This window comes from Eublepharis macularius, chromosome 14 (assembly GCF_028583425.1).
Source record: "Eublepharis macularius isolate TG4126 chromosome 14, MPM_Emac_v1.0, whole genome shotgun sequence".
NCBI lineage: Eukaryota > Metazoa > Chordata > Lepidosauria > Squamata > Eublepharidae > Eublepharis > Eublepharis macularius.
Window position 1 is genome coordinate 12,871,633 of NC_072803.1, and position 23,509 is coordinate 12,895,141.

Below are 23,509 nucleotides of genomic sequence, written 5' to 3' on the forward strand. Positions count from 1 at the left end.
GCTCCCTCCCCTCCCCAATATGCCTCTGTTCCTTTTGAATTTTATTCTTCAGTGCCACTGGAATGTTCTATGGTTGTACATGTGGATTTGGGTTTTGATGGAATATTATTCTGGCAAGCATCCTTGTGAGCCAGAGTTAGAACGGTGGTTAAACTGTCAGACTAGGAACTGGGACACTCAGGTTTAAATCCCCACTCTGCAATGGAAGCCTGCCGGTGACCTTGGGCCAGTCACACTTATAGATTAGCCTACCGCACAAGGTTGTTGTGAGGATAAAATGGAGGAGTGAGGATATAGATTAGCCTACCGCACAAGGTTGTTGTGAGGATAAAATGGAGGAGAGGAGAACAATGTAAGATAATTTGGGGCCCTGTGGAGTAAAGAAATTAAAACAGGCCCATAGACAAAAAAATCATGGGAAGTGGACATGTGTATACTGAGAGTCTTTCTACAGGTGATGCCTCAGCAGGGGTTGGTCAAGTGTAGGGAGATGCAATGTTGGCTGGGAAGCATAGTTTAAAAAGATAGAGCTGGAGGAGCTCACTTCCCAGAGGGTTTGTTAATTTCATCTTTGCCTCTCCGATGGCTCTGTCAATTTCACCTCTCTGTCTCTGTCTTTTAAAACTACCTTTCCCAGCTAACGTTGCATCTCCCAACATGGGTTCTTTACATGTCAGATGTCTCATGTAGAGAGACTCTGAGAAGGAGTAGGATTGTGACTATCCCATCGTCCCAGCTCCTAGGTCTTTTATCAGACAGCGCCTGATGATGACATGGGGTGGGGCTTGCAATATGTGCTTCCACACATCACTAGGTACGTACTACACAGTTTCTCTCTATAGGCACAATCATATGGCTTTGAAGGGATGTGCTATTTAGGTATATTTTAAAAATAACTAAATCGACTACGTACTAAATGTAAAATATATTTGACTTTTTATTGCCTCCCATCTCCAATTTGCATATGCAATAGTTGCCACAAAGCAGTCATGCATACAAGTCATAGAAGATACCAAAACAGGGCATAGCAACAGCTATCCAGGAGAAAGGGATTTGCTTATAATGTTACTGCGAATCCTTTGTTCATTTAACTTGCATACCTGTGGTCTTTTCTCAAAAGATGCTACAAGATAATACTGGAGGGAGAAATGCAAAAGTGTGTTTGGAAAGCTGAGGTGGAGGTGCAATTAATCACTTCTCCAAAACTAGAAATTTGTCTCCTAATGCCAGGTGTGTGGATAATGTGTAGTGAAGGAAAAACAATCTGTATCTGAAGAAAGGATCTTTGACTGTCGAAAGCTCATACTCTGAAAATCTTGTCGGTCTTAGGTTGTTACTGGACCCAAATTTCGTTGTTCTACTGCAGACCAATACCATGTACCATATGCAGAATGTTTTCAGTTTGAGAATTCCAATACATGGATTCCTAACGCAATTCAGTCAGAATTCAAATATTTTTGGCTTAAGTTTGTTTTAAACTTAAGTTTTGCTTAAGTTTATTAAGTTTAAAGTGCCTTCAAGTCACAGCTGATTTATGGCAACCCCTCAGGGGTTTCCAGATAAGAGAAGTTCAGAGGTGGCTTGCCATTGCTTGCCTCTGTGTAGCAACCCTGGACTTCCTTGGTGGTCTTCCATTCAAGTACTAACCAGGGCTAACTTGGCTTAGCTTCCTGATGAGATCATACTAGTCTGGGTCATCCAGGTCAGGGCTAAGTTTATTTAGGTTATTCAAATTGAGTCTGGAGAAGTCTATTTAAATTCCCCCGATTTTATTCTTTAGCAAAGATGGGAGATGGGATTTAAGATTGCCTGCATATTTGGCTTTCTGTACTGAATAACTACTATTTTTTTAGAGAAGGATTCTGGAGCTCAAACCTGCATATTATGGATCTTATCTCCTTTCAATCCTGGATTTCAGGAGAGGTGAGAAGAGGAGCTTGGCAATTATTATTCATTAATGAGTAAAAAGCATTTTGTACATGCTCAAAGGCATCAAAGGCATAGATTCTTTCCACAGGCAAGCTACAGTAAGGTGGCTTAAAAGGGTTAAAACAGGCTGATTAAAAGGGAAAAAACAGGCTGAGTGAATCTGGGCACTGATTTTTATCTGCTCCCCCCCCCTTCCTTTTTCTCATGGACTCACCTACCCCTGGAGAAAATTACCCATTGCAAACAGAGGAGGTAACCCCGAAATAATAAAAATCGCACTCCAGTTTTCAGCCAGATATTTGTGACCTTTAAAAAGGAGAGAAAGAAACAAAAAAGGAGCAAAGAGAGGACAGAGGAAAAGTTATAGAGCAGAGCAAGTAAGAACAGCTTTGGCTAGGAAAGGGGTAACTGACTGAGTGCAGCACTTCCCCCTGCTTCCCAGGCAATCTGGAGAAAAAAAAAACTACTTGTCCCTTTCTCCTTTTATTTCCACAACGAAAAGGGCCAGAGTCCACTGGCCTGGAGAAAAATGCCTTGTCCAATTAATACAGGGTTAATGCAGGGTTCCCTTGACACCTATCCTGGCAAACTGCCGAGTGTTTTTAAACAGTGGGCACGGCCAGGTGGGGCTTTTACCCAGCAGGGCTTCTGACTGGCCACTGGAAATCTGTTTGACTGTGCAGATTATTTTTTAAAAAAATGCTTCAGCAACAGCTGCCACAACAGCTCAAGGATTTTCACTGCATTATTGTCTATGTTCATATTAAAACATATGCTGTTAAACAGAGCTTCTGCCTGAAATGCTGAAGAGTCACTATTAGAGATCCGTATAACCTCATTTCTGTTCCACCTCCTGCTGCAGTCATTTTGTAGTTGCACCGACCACCCTGTGTCAGAATTCCAGCGGTGCCCATGGCGTCAAAAAGGTTGGGGTCTCCTGGCTTAATGGAATGCTTATTCACCAAGCAATGCAATTTACACCCATGTCATGAAAAGCTTCACCTGCCCATTCACCCATATTAAGCCTCTATTAAAGGGAATAAAAGACACACTTTTCTCTAGGCAAGCTGGCAGCCCCACATGGCATATTTCATAGGATGCATTGCCCCCATATGCCCACTGTAAGTACAAGTCTACAAGTGTACCAAATTCAAATTAGCACAGCCTTGGCAGTGAAATCCTATGCAGAGTTACTCTATTCTAAGCCCATTGTTTGCCCCATTGCACCTATTAAAGTTTGCCACCAGCATCTACTACCCCTGGGAATTCCAACTCAACTGTATTAATTTACCCTTTCAATTCATGCCACTGGCAGTTTTTCCCGGAATATGTGACGAACAGGGCTTTTTTTCTGGGAAAAGAGGTGGTGGAACTCAGTGGGTTGCCCTCAGAGAAAATGGCCACGTGGCTGGTGGCCCCGCCCCCTGATCTCCAGACAGAGGGGAGTTTAGATTGCCCTCCGCGCCGCGGAGGGCGATCTAAACTCCCCTCTGTCTGGAGATCAGGGGGCGGGGCCACCAGCCATGTGACCATTTTCAAGAGGTTCCGGAACTCCGTTCCCCCGCGTTCCCCCTGAAAAAAAGCCCTGGTTACGAACTTGTTACTCGAATGCAGAAGCAGTTCCGTTTGCAATGCTTTGCATTTTTCTTTTGCAAACACTGCGTCGGCTTGTGTCCAAGTCACCATTTTGTGATCGTTGTTAAGAAGGTCCAACATTGTTCAACTTACAGAAATTCGGTGACTGTAGATTTCGACTTGTTTCTGCTGGTGTTAACGTACCTTTGTATGAGCTGTTCTCTCTCTAGCTTTGCACTTTCCAGCAAAATTATTAAGTTTGCCACATTTTCTTGCCACGTTTGGTATCTGAAGAAGCGAGTTGTCACTCACGAAAGCTCATACCCTACCACAAATTTTGTTAGTGTTATAGATACTGGACTCTTGCCCTCCCCCCTGCCCCGTTTTCTGCATTCGCACGAAGACATGAACACACATGAAGCTACACTGTACTGAAACAGATTCTCGATCTATCACTTACACTGAATCAGATCCTCGGTCCATTGTCTACCCAGACTGCGGAGGCTCTCCAGGGTCTCAGGCAAGGGTCTTTCCCATCTCCTACCACCTGGTCCTTTCAACTGGAGTTACAGGGGATTGCATCTGGAGGCTTCTGCAAGCATGGGGCTTTTGTTAGTACGGAGCCTTCCTTTATTTGATGATGACTGCCTTAACTATTAAAAGTCCAATGTATCGCATCAAAAAAATTGCTTTTCTGCTGTTCCTAGTTCTCTCAACTGCTTCTGTGTAGCCATTTCTGCTGTCCTTCTTATATCCAGTAGGCTTGGCAGGCTTTTCCAGTCAGTGTAGTAATGTGGTTAGAGTGGTAGACAAGGTCCGGAGGATAGGTGCGATCAAATCCCCACCTGCTGTGAAATGTATTGGGGTCATCTTGAACCAGTCCTCTTCTTGCAGCCTCACCAATCTCAAAGGGTTGTTGTGAGGATAAAGTGGAGAAGGGTAGAACCATCCTGGGCTGTTTCCACACGTCTTACCTTTTGCCGGCACATCGCGGAAGACAGCATCTTCACGCACGAAATCGCACCAAGAAGACGCTGTTATTGCGCGAAATCGCACGAGAAGACGCTGTCTTCCGTGATAACAGCATCTTCCTGGAGCAATTTCATGTGCGAAGATGCTGTCTTCTGCGATGTGCCGGCAAAAGGTAAAACGTGTGGAAATGGTCCTGAACTCCTCGGAGAAAGGGTGGGGTGAAAATGCGCTAAATAAATAATTTTGCACTCTGACTTTCGTGCTATATACTGTGATCGCTACTAAATGTTTCATGTAATTCCTCAAATTTCCAATTTAAGTGAACAGCTTCAAATCAGTCACATATGGGTCTCCGATTTTCCTCTGAACTCTCTGCTCTAGTGTGCCATTCATTCATATTTAACATTTCAGAGTGCCTAATGTGCTTCAAATTTATGAATCAAAACCTAAATTCTTTCTTCATCTGCCACCTGAAGGATTGCTGACTCAAGTCTCTCCTATTTCTAACTACTCCATTTGCAATGCAGCACAATTCAAATATTTGTTTCCCATTTTCTCCAGTTCTCTGCAGCATTTCCTTTAAACAACATCCCTCCTGGAGGGCTATAGTTGCTCTGTTCTTTGCTTCACTGTATTGCATTCAGTTTCTCATCAGACACCCCAAAACAACAGGATTAAGGGGGGGAAACCAAGATTTATTTAATACTATGTAGCTCGCACTTCTCGATTCGGTTGGTGATTTTATTTCTGATTCTCTTCTGCCATTCTCAGAGTTGCTTCCCTGCCTGCACCCATTCACAAACACTTGAATTCCTCCTTTTGTAAGAATGGGTGTTCATCTTTGCACCTTTTCCTGTACACCCAAGAGTCTCTCTAGACGAGACATCTGACATGTGAAGAACATGTGTTGGAAGATGCAATGTTAGCCGGGAATGGTAGTTTTAAAAGACAGAGCCAGTGGCAGGGCAAAGGCTTTGCTATACACTGCAGCTGTGTGAGGGGCTGTGAAATGCCAGAAGGGAAACTTCAGCCCATTATAACCTCTCCAGGTCCAAGCCCGGCTCTGGAAGGCAGCTCCAGCCCATTTCCATCCTCGCTGCCCTCTGGTTGCAATCCAACACAATTTTAGACTGGAGAGGTGAAATTGACAGAGCCTTCAGGGAGGCAAAGATGAAATTAACAACCCCCCTGAGGAACAATCTCCGCAGGCACTATCTTCTAAAACTCTGTTTCCCGGCTAACATTGTGTCTCCCTACACTTGATGAACACGCGCCAAGGCATCTCATGTAAACAGACACTAACACAGAACACGGCAACATGCATAGCTTATGAATCTGAACCAGACCTAACAGATGATATCCAACTGCCCATATTTACTAGCAGTGTGCCCCTATTTTCTGTTACTTAATCCCTGCCACATCACTGCCCTTATTTTGCATCTATGCACCAAAAGCAATGGTATGCATTCATCTGGCCTGGCTCACTGCTGGTGGAGAAAAAACCTTAAAGACAGAGACGGCAATAAGAAAAGTTGAGAAAGGGGGTAATGTTTAGCTTTCTTCACTTAAAAAAAAACCTCCCCTGATCACTACTGATTCTCAACATGAATACATACATGTGAAGCACCCTCTATTGTCTAATTTGGCCCTAACGTACCTTGATCCAAAAACATTTATAGGACTGCATCCATAACAAGGATTCTACTTGATAATTTAATTGCCACTGCAAATAAATATCCACAGAAACAACAGAGTGCATATGATCAACTGAGCAGTGCATTTCTGCCTCACTCCGGCCATCTTGCAGTTTCCAGTCCACTCCCCATTCATTTGTAGGCAAACTGGACAAAACCTGCCTGCACCTTTCTCCAATTCTCCAGTTCTTGAATTCTGCAGCAGCTGCACTGGCTCTCCTGGTTCAACGTTTTGGTTCTAACCTATAAAGCCATAAATGGATTAGGACCAGCATATCTGAGGGACCGCCTCTCCCTGTATATCTCCCCGTATGTACCCCGGAGAGCACTTAGATCAGCAAGTAAACACCTACTGGTGGGCCTGGGTCCCAGGGAGGCTCGACTGGCCTCGACCAGGGACAGGGCATTTTCAGTCCTGGTCCAAATCTGGTGGAACTCTCTGTCAGAGGACACTCAGGCCTGCCAAGACCCTGTGTCCTTTTGGTGGGCCTGCAAGACCGAGAAATTCCATCAGGCATATAGTTACAGCCAGTATTTAGATCTACTGAATTAACCTCCCTACCGATCTCCTTTCAGCGGGGGGGGGGGGCATATGACCATCTGCCCCCACCTATGAGTAGTGATTCAGAACACCAATCTCATCTCTCCACCCTCTCTCCTCCCTTTATGAGTTGCAGCGAAGGGTGAAGGTAGTCCCATCCCTGGATACCTGAAGGTATGTTGTAGAGCTTGTTTTATGCCACTGGACTTGGATTTGTGAACTGTGATTTTATTGCTCTATTTATTGTAATTTATCTGTATTTTATTTGTATGTTGTACTCCTCCCTAAGCCCATTTGTGGGGAGGGAGGACTGTAAATTTAACAACAACAACAACAACACCAGTTTCAAAGAATTCATGGGAACATCAGGTCGAAAAGGTGCTAGAAAATGAACAAGTCAAGATCTTGTGGGATTTCAGAATTCAAACTGATCAGCACCTTGAACTTAATACACCAGACATAACAGTTGTGGAAAATCGAAAATTCTGGATAATCGACATTGCAATTCCTGGGGATTCCAGATTCCAAAGAACAAGAAAAAATGATTAAATATAGAGATCTGGCAATAGAAACCACCTGACTATGGAAGAAGAACGCAACAGTAGTCCCCATTGTCATCGGGGCACTTGGAACCATCTCGAAAAACTTTGTAATTCATACGGGAAAACTGCAGCTTTCTGACGTAATACCTATAGAACTGCAAAAGACGGCATTACTTGGAACAGCATACATATTGCGCTGATATCTGGTTGATACTTAGGTCTCCGGTGGAAACTTGTATCAGCTTAGCAAGGCCAATCAATAACATGTAACCTCTGCTTATTGTTGATTGAGTTTTGGATAATTCGAATAACAATAACAATAACAATAACAATAACAATAACAATAACAATAACAATAACAATAACAATAACAATAACAATAACAATAACATATCTCTATAACAAAAAGGGCTAGAGACTTACTTTTTAGAAAAATGAAAACTGGGAATTCAAGCGAACTAGCAAATCTCAGCAATACATATTATCACACTATAGCCCCATAACAATTCCTGGTTTTTATAAAACTTTCAAAATGCCCCGCAGTAGCTTGGTGAGGAAAATGGCAGTCACGCGGGGCTGACAGTAGGTACATAGTGCTGATGTGACCTTTGCAAATGTACGCCTTCTCCTTGAGATGGTGTGCAGCAGATGCACTTGGACTATGTTCTTTCCCCCCAAAAGGAGGAATCCTAGAAAGTGGACCACTGGAGAATGATGCTGTGTAGATGCTAACAAAAAAAGAGAAGTGCTCCAGTCTGGAAGCAAAGGCAGAGCTAAACATTTGTGCGGGAGCAGCCTAGGGAAGAGGCTCTTGAAGCGTAAATTAATAAAACACAGAAGAAACCTTTAGAAATAATATGGGGGTAAACTTTTATGGAGGGCAGAATTGAACAAAATGTGATCCTTGGTGTGAGAACAGGAGCGCTACAAGACATGTTTTCATTCACCTTTGGGGAGCACACGTAAAATAATTTTGCATTCCATCACAATAAAAGGCACATGCAGGTTTATTTATTGCTGATAGCTAAAGGCCATTACAATCTTAACATATGAAATTAAGGGTGGGGAGGGGAATAAACTATGAAGTGTTGCCTTGTATTGTGTTGCAACTTTGCCTTAGAGATGGCTGCATTTCAGCAACCAGACCTTTTTTTAAAAAAATATATTAAAAAGATACTTTCCTATATCCTAGAAGAGCCTGAATACTCCCAACTCCAATTAACTTCAAAGACTATTAAAGGAGACCTCGAGTTTGGATGACAGGGTGTAAGCTACCTTAAAAGAACAACATCATGTAAGGCTTTCATGGACAAAAATGATTTGCTCTCTTGCGGGAACCTGATATCTTACTTTAATGTTACACACACACACCAGCAAATGGGTAGGATTGATTTTAAATACCAGAGGATATCACGAATTTGGGTCAGGAAACAGGGCACTGATATGAGGATGTATCCAACGTAATTATGCCTCCTCGACTTCCTGAGAGCAGTTTCAACATTTTTTTTGCATGTGTGATCGCCTTTGATTTAAGAAATGTGGACAGGTAATAAGAGTTTGCAAGATAAACGGAATGCCCAGGCTAGCAATGCATCCCCCCCCCGTCCCCCCATCCTATTTTTTAATCTTTTTTTGTGTGTGTGTTTGTTTCACAGGTAATGGAGATGGTGAGGGAGGAAAAAAAAATCTGGCTCTATTTAGTTTTCTTGATTGCTTTAAGGGGAAGAAAAAGAAGAAAAAAAAGGGTCTTGGAATTTTTTTGGTCTCGTATTCATTAGTCTGTCAATAACACTCAGGCCCGACATATCGACAGCGGATTAGCTCAGACCGACTTGGTGTACAAGACCAATGCCTTTCTTAACCCAGCTTGTTTCCAAATCAATACCTCCATCAGCATTCGAAAATTAGCCCTAGATGAGATTCCAATAGTCAAGCCGGTGTGTCATGCTAAGAGGGCTTCCAGCCAACTCCTAGAGAGGCGGCTGATGGCAAAGGGATTAGAATGTTGTTGTTTTCCCTCACATTAATCCTTGCTCAGCAGTCTGCTGCGGTTCTAAGACTGTCGCATTTCACAAACATCACAATGCTACTCAGACAACCTCAGGCTCTTTCAGCCCATGAAGGAACGGCTGCAGATTTTATGCATGCATCAAGAGTTCATAATCAAGTTTCAGGTGAGCATATGTGGGGGGAGGAAAATTATGGGTTGAGATACTACCTAAAACTTTCACAAATGGAAAAAAAATCCAGTCGCAGAGGTGTGATGCCCTCCTTCTCTTTCTGTTGCAGTCACAAATACTGCCCAAAATGCTGCTGCTAACAGATGGGAACCCCAAGGAATAGCTTTGGAGGGAAGGAATCGGAGATCTCCTTTGAGGAGGGAATCAGTAGAAATCACACACACACACAAAATGCCTGGAAATTTGGGGTGGGATCCAATCCCCTATGTGGTAAAAAAAATAATAAACTCCAACATACTCTGAGCATCTCAATTTGCTTAGTTTCTTCTGATTCTTTGTTCTCATTGTCATTTTCCAGCATATTTCTTCAAATGTGAGGACTAGAAATTCATATTTTTAATGAAATCTTGGCTTCTCCAATTTATAACTGAAGTAACCTATATTATATTATCCTTGTGACTGTGGTGAAGCTGGACACTGATTGGCTGAGCTCGTGCGATGACATGGAATGTTCAATTGCTCTAGCAACTAAACAATCTGTGATCTATTTTCTGTGAGGTAAGGGGAAATTATCAATTTCTCTGGGATTTCAATGTCACACTGTGACATGCTGAGGACTGGGGGAAGTTTTAGATCAGGAGTTCAGAGATAAGGAGACTGAAGGAACGACACAGATTGGCAAGTGTCTGAAAGAGGCAGCTAAAATGGGTAGGCAAAGAATGAAGTTTGAGGAAAGAGGTGAAAACAACAGAGAATCAAAGCAAGATGAGGGAGTTCTCATAGCATTTTAAGTCTAGAAGGGCTATGTATTATGTGGGAAAAAATGGGAGTGTTGGAAAGCCTAGCGAAGAGACAAGGTAGCTTAAGAACAAAGCAGGCAATGTCCTCAGAAGCAGGCTCTCAAGGTAACAACAGGTGGCATAGGCATGGAGTCAAAGAGCCGATGAGACTGCAGGACTGGGGCAAAATTGGGAAGTAGGACTGTGCATGTTTGTGATTCACTGGAAGAAAGTAAGACAGGGCTGAGGGCTGCTGCCTGGGAAGCCATGGAGTTACTGGCTTGCTCAGTCTAGATAGGAAAGGGCTACTATAACATTAAGAGTTGTAGGGGTGTGCACCCGAAAAATATTTGGGTTTCTCTCTTCAGGTTCACCGGAAGTGGGGGGAAACTTCGGAAAAAGCCCCAAAATCCGAAGCGGCATGCCACTTCGAATTCGGGTGTCTAAGTTGCTTCAGTATGCTCTGAAAAGATTTGGAGCATACTGAAGTGATGGGGAAGAGGGAGGGGGGTCAGGCAGAAGGCTGGTCAGGCAGAAGGCTGGAGCAGCCCAATGCCACGCTGGCTAAATAGCTGGCGGGGAAGGCCTTCCCTGCTGCTCTCGCCGTGCAGCCATGGCTGGTGCAGCTGGCCAGCACAGAGGGCCTTCCCTGCTGCTATTGCTGCACAGCTGCAGCTGGCGTGGCCAGCTGGCAGAGAGGGCATTCCCTGCCGCCATTGCCGCACAGCCGTGGCCGGCGTGGCTTCCTGGCAGAGAGGGCCCCTGCCGCCGCTGCCGGAAGCCAGCAGGCTGCCTCCTCCAGCACGGTGCCAGCGGTAAGTAGGGGGTGGGGAGAAGTGGGGGTGGTGGGGTAAGGGTGGGAAATGGGTACGTTTAAAGGGCCCTGCCGCTTGTGAAAGTGCCCTTTAAACTTAATCCCCAGAGGCCCCGAAGCTTTCCAAAACATTACGAATGCTTCGGAAAGCTTTGCTTCGGGAAATCCTGAAGCTTTTGCCCAATTACCCAGATACCCGAAGCGCACACCCCTAAAAAGTTGTGTAGCAAAGGGAGTTGTGTTGCTTGGTGTTCCAAAGGGGATAAAGAGGGCCAAATCACAGTGAGAGGGGACTGAACTGCATGTTTGTGGAACTCTGAAACTCCTTCCTTAAGGAGATTCATCTCCCTTTATCATCATCTTCTGCCAGTGGATGAGGAAATTTTTGTTTCATTTGGCATACCCCCCCCTAACAACTGTTACTGGTCCTTCCTCTGTGGTTTTGGTGTTGTCTGTTTATGTGCTTAAATATTTTTACTAAATTGTTTTACATATTATTTTAAATCCTGTTTTAATGCTCAAAAGTTCTGTTTGATTGCTCGCTGCCGCGGAGACCTTCTTTCAGTGGAAAGGTGGCATTAAAATGTTTTAAATAAGTCAATGTTCATTTGAACTAATCCATCAAGTTCTTCTCAGCAGGACATTCCACATGTCCCCCACTCTAGGCCTGGGGCCTGAACCGCTCTCCCCTTGAGCCTTACCTTGCACGATGAGATAGACCCGCAATGTTTTGGGATGATTGTCCGTTTGCACAGAGCAGGTGTAGGGCCCCTCGTCGTACACATTCACATCTTTGATCTGGATAACGTACTGGGTTTGGGTGTTGGTGACAATCTCCACTCGGGAGTCCAGGCACCATTTGTCATTGCCCGCAAACAAGATGCTGCTGCGATTGAGCCAGGCCACGCGAGTCACTCGGTTATCCACGAGGCACCTGAGTTTAAAATGAAACAAACAAAGAAAGAGGCAGAGATTGTCACCATCAGCAAAACTGAAAAAAGAGAGGTGTTTTTCACCAGTTATTTGATTTCATTTCTGATGTTTCGCCTCTTCTCTTTCCCTCTCTCCCTTTTTTAGCTTTGCTGCAAGCAGCAGTTTCTGGGAGCCAGTGGCGCCTCAGTCCTCCCAAGAGGGAAATGTCAGCAGCGCTTTACCCGGATCCCAAGGCTGCACTCCAGGCGTCCCTGCTCCTTCTGCAATTGTAACCTTAACTCTCAGATCTATTCTGGAGGTTTTCCAGAGAAAGAATATCAATCACCTCAGAGTTGCACAGCTTCAAGCTCTTGTTCAGCTGCCCCCTTTGGCACCTAAAAACCATTTTCAAAGAGGACCTTCTATCTTCTCCTGGTCTTCTGTCTGCTGTCTTAAATTCTTCAGGCACTAGCATGACCAGCCTTGAAATCTAACTTCTCTAAAAGTTTGTGGAACTTTCCTTGGACTTTGATACTTTTTCTTTGCAAAAAGATGGCAAACTTGGCACCTACTAATCTAACTCGGAGTGTCATCCTTGCTTGGAAACCCATCCAGTCTGCATTTCTGAATATATTTTGGTATCCCTTTACACTGCATAGGAAATCCTGAAAAGTTATTCGGGAAGTACTCGCTTAACTATGTTTTTATATTTATTTATTTATTTGCTTCATTTATGCTTCACCTTTTCACCAATGGGGATCCAAAGCATTTTACATTGGTCTCCCTTCTCCATTTTATTCTCAGAACAACGCTTTGTGGTAGGGTTGCCATCCTCCAGGTGGGGGGGGGGGTCTGCTGTTCTATAAGCATGACAGCTGATCTCTAGACTACAGATTCATCAAGATTTAGGAAATATGCACATTTAAATTCGATTATTATGATCAGTTAAGTTAACTGATGATTTTAATTATCTTATTTGAGCATTCCTATTAAATTTTGCAGCACTTTAACAATATAACTTTCACAGTTGTATACCATCCTTCATCCAAGAAGCCTTAGGCCAGCTTACACGGCTTTCCTCACAATATTCTCTCTCCAACAATCCCATGAGATAGATCAAGCTAAGAGAATGTGACAGTCCCAAAGTCACTCAGTGTGGATCATGGTAGAGAGTGGATGTGAACTCACGTCTCTGAGGTCCAGGCCAAAATTTTAACAGTCTACAGTACGTTCAGTTACCAGCCTCCAAGTTAGGCATGGACTTCTCCCAGAATATAACTGATCTTTAGATTAAAGAGATGTCCCATTGGACAAAATGTCAGCACTGAAGGGTGAATTCTCTGGAAACACATCCCTGCTGAGCACCTTCCCCAAACTCTGCCCTTCCTGGGCTCTGTCCCCAAATCTTCAGGAATGTCACTCTCAAGCCATACTTGGCAATCCTACATAGGTTAGTTTAAGAGTGTGTGACTGGTCCAAGGTCACTTAGCAAGCTTCTAAAATAGGGTGGAAATTTAAACCAGGGTCTCCCAGAGCCTAGTTTGACACTCTAACCACTACGCAACACTACTCAAACATCACCCCGAGCTTTTTCCACGCTTCACCAATTTTTGTTCCACCGAGTACATTGACATTTACAGTTCCAATTATTTCATACGTCTTTCAGGTTCACAGAGCATTTTGCGTGTCATTCTTGGGGTGGGGGGATGACTCTACAATGAACAGAACATGCGGAGTAACTACAAGCCCACACTGGGGAGGTTAGAAAACCACATAAGGAAAACCTCCTGTCCTGGCTGCCTGCCTAGGGCTTCAAGCACTTGGCAGCTCACAATACACAACTGAGGTGGGGGGAATACTTGGCTTACCCATTTCTGCAAGCTTGGATTAAGCACTGGTACAGTGATAAAGAATGCCTCGCAGCATCTTGGCAAATAATTTGAGATATTAAAGCAGCCACACTAAGTGGGGCTCAGAGAGTGTCAAATACAGAAAAATGGACTAGAAGAAGCTTCCAAGCTTCCAGTGTCTTTTCTGGGTAATATGGAAGGATGGAGCATTTTAATATCTCCTCAGCAAATATGGGATTGTCTTACTATATGAGATGCAGATTTGTCACTTCTGTGTGAACAGGCCGTCGCAGGAAGTACACCACAGACACATCATTTTTCGGGGTAAGTCAATTCACTCAATTAGAGCTGAAACATAGGAGACAAATTACATGTAAAGAGCATGTGTTGAGTCCTGCGAGCTTCCCTGGGAGCAGTAGTTTTACCCTCTCCCCTCTCCAAGGTCCTGGAGAAAAACTAAGCCAAGTGGATTTTCTTACAAAGAACAGTCGCTCAACGGGAGAGATTCTCTTTTTCAAAAATCAACTCGCTTCAGTTTTCCTTCAAGAGCTCAGAGATGGGTCGGGGTGGGGAATCCACACTGTGATTCCCTGCTGGAAGAAAGAGAATGGGAGGGACTAGGTTTCTCTCTCACTCACAAAACACATCGGCTTTTTTCTTGTCTCTTGTTACATCATTCCCCCAGCCCCTACCCCCATCCCAAGCTCCTAGAGAATTTTTGAAAGAGAGAGAGAGGGAGAGAGAGAGTGTGTGTGAAAGAGAAAGTCCCTCCAGTTGCGATTCTCCACAGCTGAGAATCACATTGAGCGGCTGGGTTTTTTTTAAAGATTACATTTCCCAGGGATCCTTGCAGGATCAGACCCGTGCCTGTGCATTTTCTGTGGTTCCACCCTTAGCTGCCAGTCACCCAGGTCAGTTTTATGTCATACACATATGCACATGAACTGAGTGCTCTGCAACTGTGATTACTGTACATTTGATGAGCAACAGATGAATGTGTGAAAAGGCACCACTGAACACCACTACGCTTGAAGGGATACTAAAATTATGTCTCGGGTGCTAAATCTATGACAGTCCATCAGTGCATGCAAGTTACACTGTCGTTCCCAAGTGATGAGCATGCATGTGTGAATTAGCTCCGCATGCACAGTATGTGATACAACGCATTCAAGAAGCAAGGGCTTGTCTATTCCAGTGCTACCTATTAACTCTCAAGATGCTCTCTCGCTCTGCTACCTGGACAGAAAGGGTTCTTGCCATCCTTATTTATTCCTTGTTTTCTACATTTTTATCCCACTCTTACTCTGAGAAGCTTGACATGGCATACGTGGTTCTCTCCCCCTCCATTTTACTCCCACAACAACCCTGCAAAGTAGGTTAGGCTGAGAAATAAAAGTTTTATGGCAAGCAGGCATTAAACTCACCAGGTCTACACCAATCAGGGTTGCTAGCTACAGGTTGGTAAATTCCTGGAGATTTGGGGGGGGGGGTGGAGCCTGAAGTAGGAGTAGTTTGAGAAAGGGAGGGATCTAAGCAAGGTACAATTCCATAGAGTTCACCCTCCAAAGTACCATTTACTCCAGGGGAGATACTCGCTGTGGCCTGGAGATGAGTTGCAATTCTGGGAGATCTCCAGCCACCACTTGGAACCTGGCAATCTTAACACCAAAATTCATAACCACTACACCACCCTGGCTTTCCCACTCCCAGCCACAACAGAGAGAAATTTCTTTCATACGGTCAAACCCAGAATTTCCCACTGCACTCTTTATAGGGTGATATCGTGGCATGTACTCAAGCCAGCATCGTAAGGCTGCAGTCCGGTCTGAGAGAAATCCCACTGAACTTGTTGGAACTAGCAACATGGCCTTATCCATTGCATGGCACGCGCAGCAGTTGCAATGCAGAGCAATGAAGCATGCCCTGTTCCCATCTACTACAAAATTAACATTATCCCTATTATTGTCATCAGCAGAAGGAATTCTATTTCTTTGCTTTATTTAGTAAAGTAAGTTTATGTCCTGCTTCTCCTGCAGTATTCCATTTCACTCCTACCTTTCAGGTAGGTTAAAGTAATTTGAAATCCAACCGCACATCAAGAGTCTATAAAAGCCAATGAAAACAACAAGGCAATCCTGATTGTATATCAGCCTCACAAGCACTTTTATATTTCTGCATCAGTCCAAAGCCCTCAAATCGGAATGATGAATTTGAATGCAAAATTGGGGGTGAAAAGGGAAATCTCCACCAGCCTCAGATGCCTGTAAATATATCCCTACCGTCTCTCTGCACCTTCTTGTCACCCCCTTCGCTTCTCTTTCACATATCAATCACTTTGTAACCTCATTTCATGAGCCACTTCTCTTACCCATTTTGGTTTTCTCGCTTGTCCTTGAGTCCAAATTCTGAATGGCACTGTTAAACGTAGGCGTCGTACGCTGAGGCTTCTCGCCTTGACAGCAAAACCGCCCAGCAAGGCGCTGAGCAGGCTGAGATGGGTCTTATTTTAAAGCATGCTTCATATTTAACAGCCCTTATAACTCAGCAGAAGAGCTTTGTTAAAAGGCCAATGACTGGGGATAATGTCCAAGCGTAAAAACTACTCAGGCTAAAGACACAGTGCCTGCATTCTGTCCACGGATTACCTCATTACTTTTTTTTTAAACAACATGCAAACTGATTCCCGAGTTACCGACTGATGGATCACCAAATATTACATAGATGTCACTGAACACAGTAGAGTTAATGGACCACTTGTCAGATTGCTGAAGTCAATGAACCAAGGCTGGTTCCTCTATATAAAGGGGGGGGGGGAGAAAACCACATAGGCTGCTACAAGGTCTGGATTAAATATCAGATTCAGCACTTAATTGTGGCTTGAGCTTGCATGTCAACTTTCTGATTCATTACAACAGGGGCACAAGAGATCGTCTTAGCGCATTGTGCCCTAGAAGCAACGACACTTTCTTTTCTTTTCGGCAAGACTTAGGAACCATCCTGAATTCTGGCAACTGCCTTGGAAGGAAGGAGAGAAGAGGATGTGAGTGTGTCCGAGTGAAGTGAGATCCTGCTCTGCATTTGTGCGATCTGATCTCCCTTTTTTCCAGGCAGTGTTTAATCAACAGGTACCGATGCGGACGCCTCTCTGGAAATTACAGCTTCTGATCTTGACACTCTCCCTCCAGCAAATGCCAGCTGGCTGCAGTTAGAAACTGTGGAAATATGAAAGACCAACTCTTCTCATACGTCCCCACATGCCAATTATTGTCCTCCTGTTACCACCTTCTGGTTGTTCGGCTGCTTAAGGCTGCCTACTTGGCATTTACTTAGAGCTTGTCGTTTCCATAGTGGTGCTTCATCTTAAGGAGGGTGAGCAGGATACTCTCCTTCGAAGTCTTCAGGAGTCCATTTTATTTGCTAAGGCTTTGGGGGGGGGGTCTAAGCTGTATGCATATTCTTGGTAGAGAGGGGTGTCATGTGGGTTTGCCAACCTCCAGACAGGGCCTGGAGTAGGATCGCCAGCTCCAAGTTGGGAAATTCCTGGAAATCTGGGGGGTGAAACCTGGAGAAAGTGAGGTTTGGAGAGGGAAAGGACCTTGGCATGGCATAATTCCATAGAGTCCACCCCCCAAAGTAGCCATTTTCTCCAGGTGAACTGATCTCTGTGGCCTGGAGACCAGTTGTAATTCCAGGAGATCTCCAGCCACTACCTGGAGACTGGCAGCCCTAGCCTGGAGATCTCCCAGAATTACAGCTGCTCTCCAGACAGCAAATATCCAACCACCTCAGAGAAAATGGCTGCTTTGGAGAGTGGACTCTATGGCATTACGCCCCACTGAGGGCCCTTCTCTCCCTCCCCAAGTCCCACTGCCATATATCCAAGAATTTCGCAGTCCAGAGACGGCAACCCTAGGTTCACTTTTTAAACAAAATTGTACTCTGTATGCTTTTAATTTGGAACTGCAAGCTGCCTTAAGCTACAAGGGTTATAAATATTTTAATAAAATGAATAAATAAAATTGGGAGGAGGAGACACAATCAGGTCTCACACAAAGCAGCACTCTGAGGAGAAAAGGAAGCCCACTCTTTGCTCTCTTCAGCAATCCAGGAAGCAGAACCGCTTTGAAACTCCCGTGGCAAGAGGCCGCCTCAATTTCTGCACCGTGGCCTGATCGCTCGCTCTGCTTCCTTGCGGAGCAACCAACCTCCTCTCCCCTGAGGGAGTTGCCTCACCCTGCTTTATGGCAGAGCTGCTTACAGATGCTTAAACATGTTTTCTATGTTTTGTGGGGGTTTTGCAGTGATATCACTGGAGATGGAACACCAGACACTACTAGAGATTTCTGGCTGTCTGCTGCCTTGTGCCAAAAAGAAAAAAAAAAGTATTTCCTTTACACCAATGGGAAGGATTTAAAGGGGAAAAATATCTCATTCTAGCACTCCCTCCCATCCCTTCGCTTCATGCCTGACCTCTGTGAAAAGCTCCGGCCTGGGGACCCACGGACAAGAATAGAGCCAGACAGTGTGTAATCCAAGCATTCCCTCCTTCAAATGGCCATTTAAGTGCTTTTGAAAAGCAACGGGGCTCAGGCCACGCATGAAGATACGGTGAAATAAGTGTTTTCACCCTTCACAGCGTCTGCCCACACAATCTCTCCTTATCACATGGACACGCTCCTCAAGTCCCCAAGACTCAGAGGGCTTGGGAGTTAAGAGGCCCTCCCTTCCTGCTGACTCCTTAAAGCTCCAGAGAAAAACACACACAAAAACTTTAAAAACAAAAACAAAAACGTCCTAGGGAACACAATATAGCCAAGGCTTAGTTATCATGCTCATTTGCTTTCTAGCATAAGAATTATACCCGAGCTGAAGTATGATATCACAACACGCACAAACACAAACACATCAGTCTGGAATCTCTCCCCTTCCCTTTCCTGGATGTGTTCAGCGGTGACAGAAATGCACTTTGTACCTGATCAGAGGCTCTCTCATCTGAGCTTTACATGCTTGAGAGTTAGGGATCTCAGGTCTCCCAGTGGAGGTGGGGGATTCCCCACTCCCATGTTCTGCCCCCTGCCTCCACTCATCTGGCCGGTTGGGGGGGGAGGCATGGGAACAGGCTTCTGGGGTGGCACGATGACATCCCTCCCGGGAGTGACATCATTGTGCCACCCCGAGAGTGCTCCCACACTTTGCAGTAGGCTGATTTGGGCCTCAATCAGGCTGAAATGGCCTGCTGCAAAGTGAGTGTGTACTCCCGCGTCTGCATGATAGCGTCACTCAGAAGTGTCATCGCCGGAAGTGATGTCATTGTGCAGGCGCAGGAGCTTGCGCACATGAAGAATAAAGAGAAGGGTAGTGCTGGGTCCCCCCGTCCTGCCAGCAGGGCAAAGGGGCCTGGCCACCCTACAGCTGAGCTCTTGGCACTAAAAACTGATGCCGGAGACCTAATCCAGGGCACAAATTCATCCCCGGACCTCACTGAACAAAAGTGAGCCCACACAGGCATATATTTACTCATTCATTCAGAGCACTTCTCTGCCATCTATCTGTTTTAAAATGTTCAAAGCAGCTCACACGATCACAATTTGTCAGAATCTAATGCTTCATTCTCAAGCAGCCTGCCTAATGCATACATGCAGATTGATGAAACACTGCAAAAAAGTAATCCAGATGTGATTGTGCCTATAATGGCAGGAAGCCTCTTTTTGTACAATGTTGTACTGATGCACACAACTGCACATGTGCATTAGATAAACACTACATCAAAAGAATCTTGATATAACCGTATGTATGATCCTATCAAGATGGTAGTTTTTATTTTTTGCAGAGTTTTATGAATACACTTTTGGATATTTTTCACATGAAAAAGGGTACAAATAGGGTTGCCATCCCTGGGATGGGAAATTCTCGGAGATTTGGGAGGTGGAGCCTGGAGAGGGAAGGGTTTGTGGTGGGGAGAGGCCTCAGAATGGTATGATGCCATAGAGGCTACCTTCCAAACCAGCCATTTTCTCCAGGGGAACTGATCTCTGTCACCTGGAGATCAGTTGTGATTCTGGGAGATCTCCAGCCACCACCTGTAGGGTGGCAACCTTAGATACAAATGAAATGCTAGAAATGACAGCTGTGGCAATCTGTTCATGCACAGGAGCCCTCAAAATCTGGAAACTAAAAAACAACAACCCTGAAATGCAAAATCAGGTCCACCTGGGACTCCAAAAAGGGAAGATCAAAAAGAGTTCAGTAGCACCTTTAAAACTAACCAATTTTATCTAACCAATAAATCTAACCAATAAATCTTTTTATCTAACCAATTAAGACTAACCAATAAAATTGGTTAGTCTTAAAAGTGCTACTGGACTCTTTTTGATTTTGCCACTACAGACTAACACGGCTAACTCCTCTGGATCAAAAAGGGAAGAAATCCAGAGGAGAAGTCTCCTAAATTCCTTAGAGCCCACCTGCTACTAAAAAAGCCCTAGTCTGCTTGTCCCTCTTTTGTCTCAGCATCCAGCTTCCTTTTAGTCTTTGCTAACTCCTGCTGGCACTGACACCCAGCATGCAAATCCAATTTATCCCAACAGGATTTAAATACGCATTAACTGAGTTCAGGATTGCAGCATTTCTTAACCGCTTTATGCATGGAAAAGCTCCCAGCAAACTCCTTCCTCCCTGCTTCCTATCCTCCCTTTCAAGGAGCTGCCCGCTGATCCTTCTGTCCCTGACAGGATGAGCTCCAAACAGCTTGGTAAGTGCCTTGCCTCTCGACTAGCTTTTCAATCTCCCAGAACTTCTCGCTTTTGGCAGGAGTTGTGGTTGCTGCAATAGCGTTGGCTTTAGAACTGGCCCTCATTATGCCAAACTCTATCAACCAAAAGTCCTTTACAAAAGAGAGAGAGAGGAACAATCATAACAAACTATTCGGTCAGCGGCTCCATGGTACAAAAGAGAGAGAGGAACAATCATAACAAACTATTCGGTCAGCGGCTCCATGGTAACTGTAGGAAAGCGAGAGATGGAGGAACACAAGTGGAATTTGGGGGGTTGAAAATAAACAAGGAAAGTCCCCCAGACAAGGCCATGTCACAACAAAACAGAGTTCCGAAAGGAAAATGAAGCTCCTTCTCCGAAAAAGATTGCATCAGATTTCCCAGTTCCTTTCTGAACATTGAGTCAATGGAAGACTTCCCTAACAGAATTTTTGAAACTTTTTTTTTTAGAAAAGCAGCTATAGTTTGTGAAGCAAATCACAGCACAAACACCTTTTTATACATCCCTCTAGCCTGTGCGCAAAAGCCGCCTCTCCCCCACCCCTTATTTTGAGCAGTAAGGATCACGTGAATGAGGCAACTTCGCCTATGTGCCTACATGCAGCACAACCACATTACAGTGCAGTCCTGTACTGTGCACACATTACAGTGAATGTGCGGACATGCTGTATGTACTACTGGCAGTGAAGACTGGAAACAACTACTTTTGAATGTTAAAGGAGAAAGTGCCAAGGCAGGATTATAGCTGAACATCAAGAAGACAAAAGTGATGACTATTGAGGAATTACACAATTTTAAGCTTGACAATGAAGAAACTGAAATTGTTAAAGGTTTTCTATTCCTTGGCTCAATCATCAACCAAAAGGGAGACTGCAACCAAGAAATCAGGTGATTGAGACTTGGACGAGCAACCATGAGGGAACTAGAAAAGATATTTAAGGATAAGGATGTCTCTCTGGGGACCAAGATCAAGTTAATCCAAACTATGATATTCCCCATTGCCATGTACGGATGTGAAAGCTGGACAGGAGAGAATACTGACAGGAAAAAAATTATTCCATTTGAAATGTGGTGCTGGAGGAGAGTTTTGAAGATAACATGGACAGCCAAAAAGACAAATAAATAGGTTCTAGATCAAATCAAGCCTGAATTCTCCCTAGAAGCTAAAATGACAAAACTGAGGTTATCATACTTTGGTCACATCATGAGAAGACAAGATTCTTTGGAAAAGTCAATAATGATAGGAAAAGTGGAAAGCAGTAGGAAAAGAGCAAGACCCAAAAGGAGATGGCTGGACTCAGTAAAGGAAGCCCCATCATCCAGTTTGCGGGATCTGAGCAAGTGTGATAATGATAGGATGTTTGGGAGGTCTTTCATTCATAGGGTCGCCATAGGTTGGAGGTGATTTGACAGCACATAACACACATGCACACAAGAAAACTCAATGCTCTAGGGCCCAGCTGCTTATCATGAAGTTCTCAGTTCAAAGACAAACCACAACAAAAACAAAACAAAAATACACAAACTAGAATCTGAAACCTGTAGGGACAACTTCCATTTTTAAAGAAAGCTAGGAAAACAGGAAATCAGCCACCCCCAGAAGCTACCCTTGCACTCCGTTCCTCCATGTGTCGGCCAGAAGAATGGAGAACCAGAGTACTGAGTCATTAGGGTGTTGGACTATCATCTGCCAGATCTGAATCCAAATCTCTGCTCTGCCATGAAGCTTTCTAGGCAACCTGGGGTCAGTCACACACCCGTAGCCCAGCTTCCTTGCAGGGGAATTGTGAGGATAAAAGAAGGAAAGGAGAATCGTGCCCACTGCCCTGAGCTCCTTGGGCAAAGGGTGGGATAAAATGCTACTAGACAAAAGGTACTTGAAGGAACTTGGCAGAAGGTATGGAACCAAGGTCAGGCTTCTGCATTTATATCAAGTCTGGTGAGCTCGGAGGCCCAAGCAATTGAGCCACAACCCAATTTCAGAACTTAAGGGTTCCTTGCTGTGCCTTAACCTGCACACAAAATGAAATGGGAGAGAGGGGTGCAGAAGTAAGGGGGGGCATTTTTCATGATCAAAGTGTAGGAAAAGCCATCCCTGGTGTGTTGTTGCCTCTTATGCAAATCTCCTGCATTCAGGGTGGGTTGGGCTGGGGAAGGTGGATTGTTTCAACCCAGCAGGACACAGAAGAAATGAATAATATTAATCAGGCCTGGAAGAGAGCGGAGCAAAATTAGCCATCTGATTGCCTCTCTCATTGCAATTCAAGGGAGGGTCAAAGCAAACATTTACTGGGGAAATGGGCTTCATTTCCTCTCTTCCTTTCTTCAGGTAGTAGAAAGTCACCACACCTTCGCCCAGCACAGAGACTATTCCTGAATCTATCCAGGGCCCCCAGAGAGACAAAATCCCAGTTCAGTTTTAATTAAGCGAATGTGATTTCTCAGGGTGGTTGATATGCAACTGCATAGCTAATAGGAACAGACAGCAACTTCTGAAATATCGTACAGATGCCATGGACTAAGCTTTTGAGTGGCTGTTCAAATGACTACTGATAATCTCAATATATTATAATTCCATCAGACTAACACTAGAGCAGCCATGAATATCTATAGGAGATGTCGAGAATATCTATGATTTGCCAAAACTGGCAGTGAGATACAACTTGGCTATTGCAGAGAAGTATCCCGAATAGACAACAGTGTTGAGAATATTATCACCAGCCTGGAAATCAAAAGCAGAAATTGGGTGCACATAATGACATGTCATTCATAATAATATCCTTGTGATGCATAGCAATGATTCAGTTGTGCATACACTGTGGCGGTAGAACAAGGAAACTGATGCTCATTTAAGCTAACAGGGGAGAATAACGTGCATGTGGTGGAGACCTCCACCACAAGAGGAGACACAGTCCTAGTGAAACTTGCAAGTCAGTATGTGGAAAAGA

At 44.4% G+C, this 23,509-nt stretch overlaps 1 protein-coding gene across 5 annotated transcripts in view; it reads right to left on the reverse strand.

The window, feature by feature from the left end:
- LOC129342146 (protein CEPU-1-like) overlaps positions 1-23,509 on the reverse strand; it is a 1,103,651-nt gene that overhangs the window by 207,822 nt on the left and 872,320 nt on the right. For all 5 annotated transcript variants that reach the window (XM_054997748.1, XM_054997747.1, XM_054997746.1 and 2 more), the window contains exon 4: positions 11,728-11,960. In XM_054997748.1, coding sequence (XP_054853723.1) covers positions 11,728-11,960 — 233 coding nt within the window. The remainder of the gene's footprint in view (positions 1-11,727; positions 11,961-23,509) is intronic.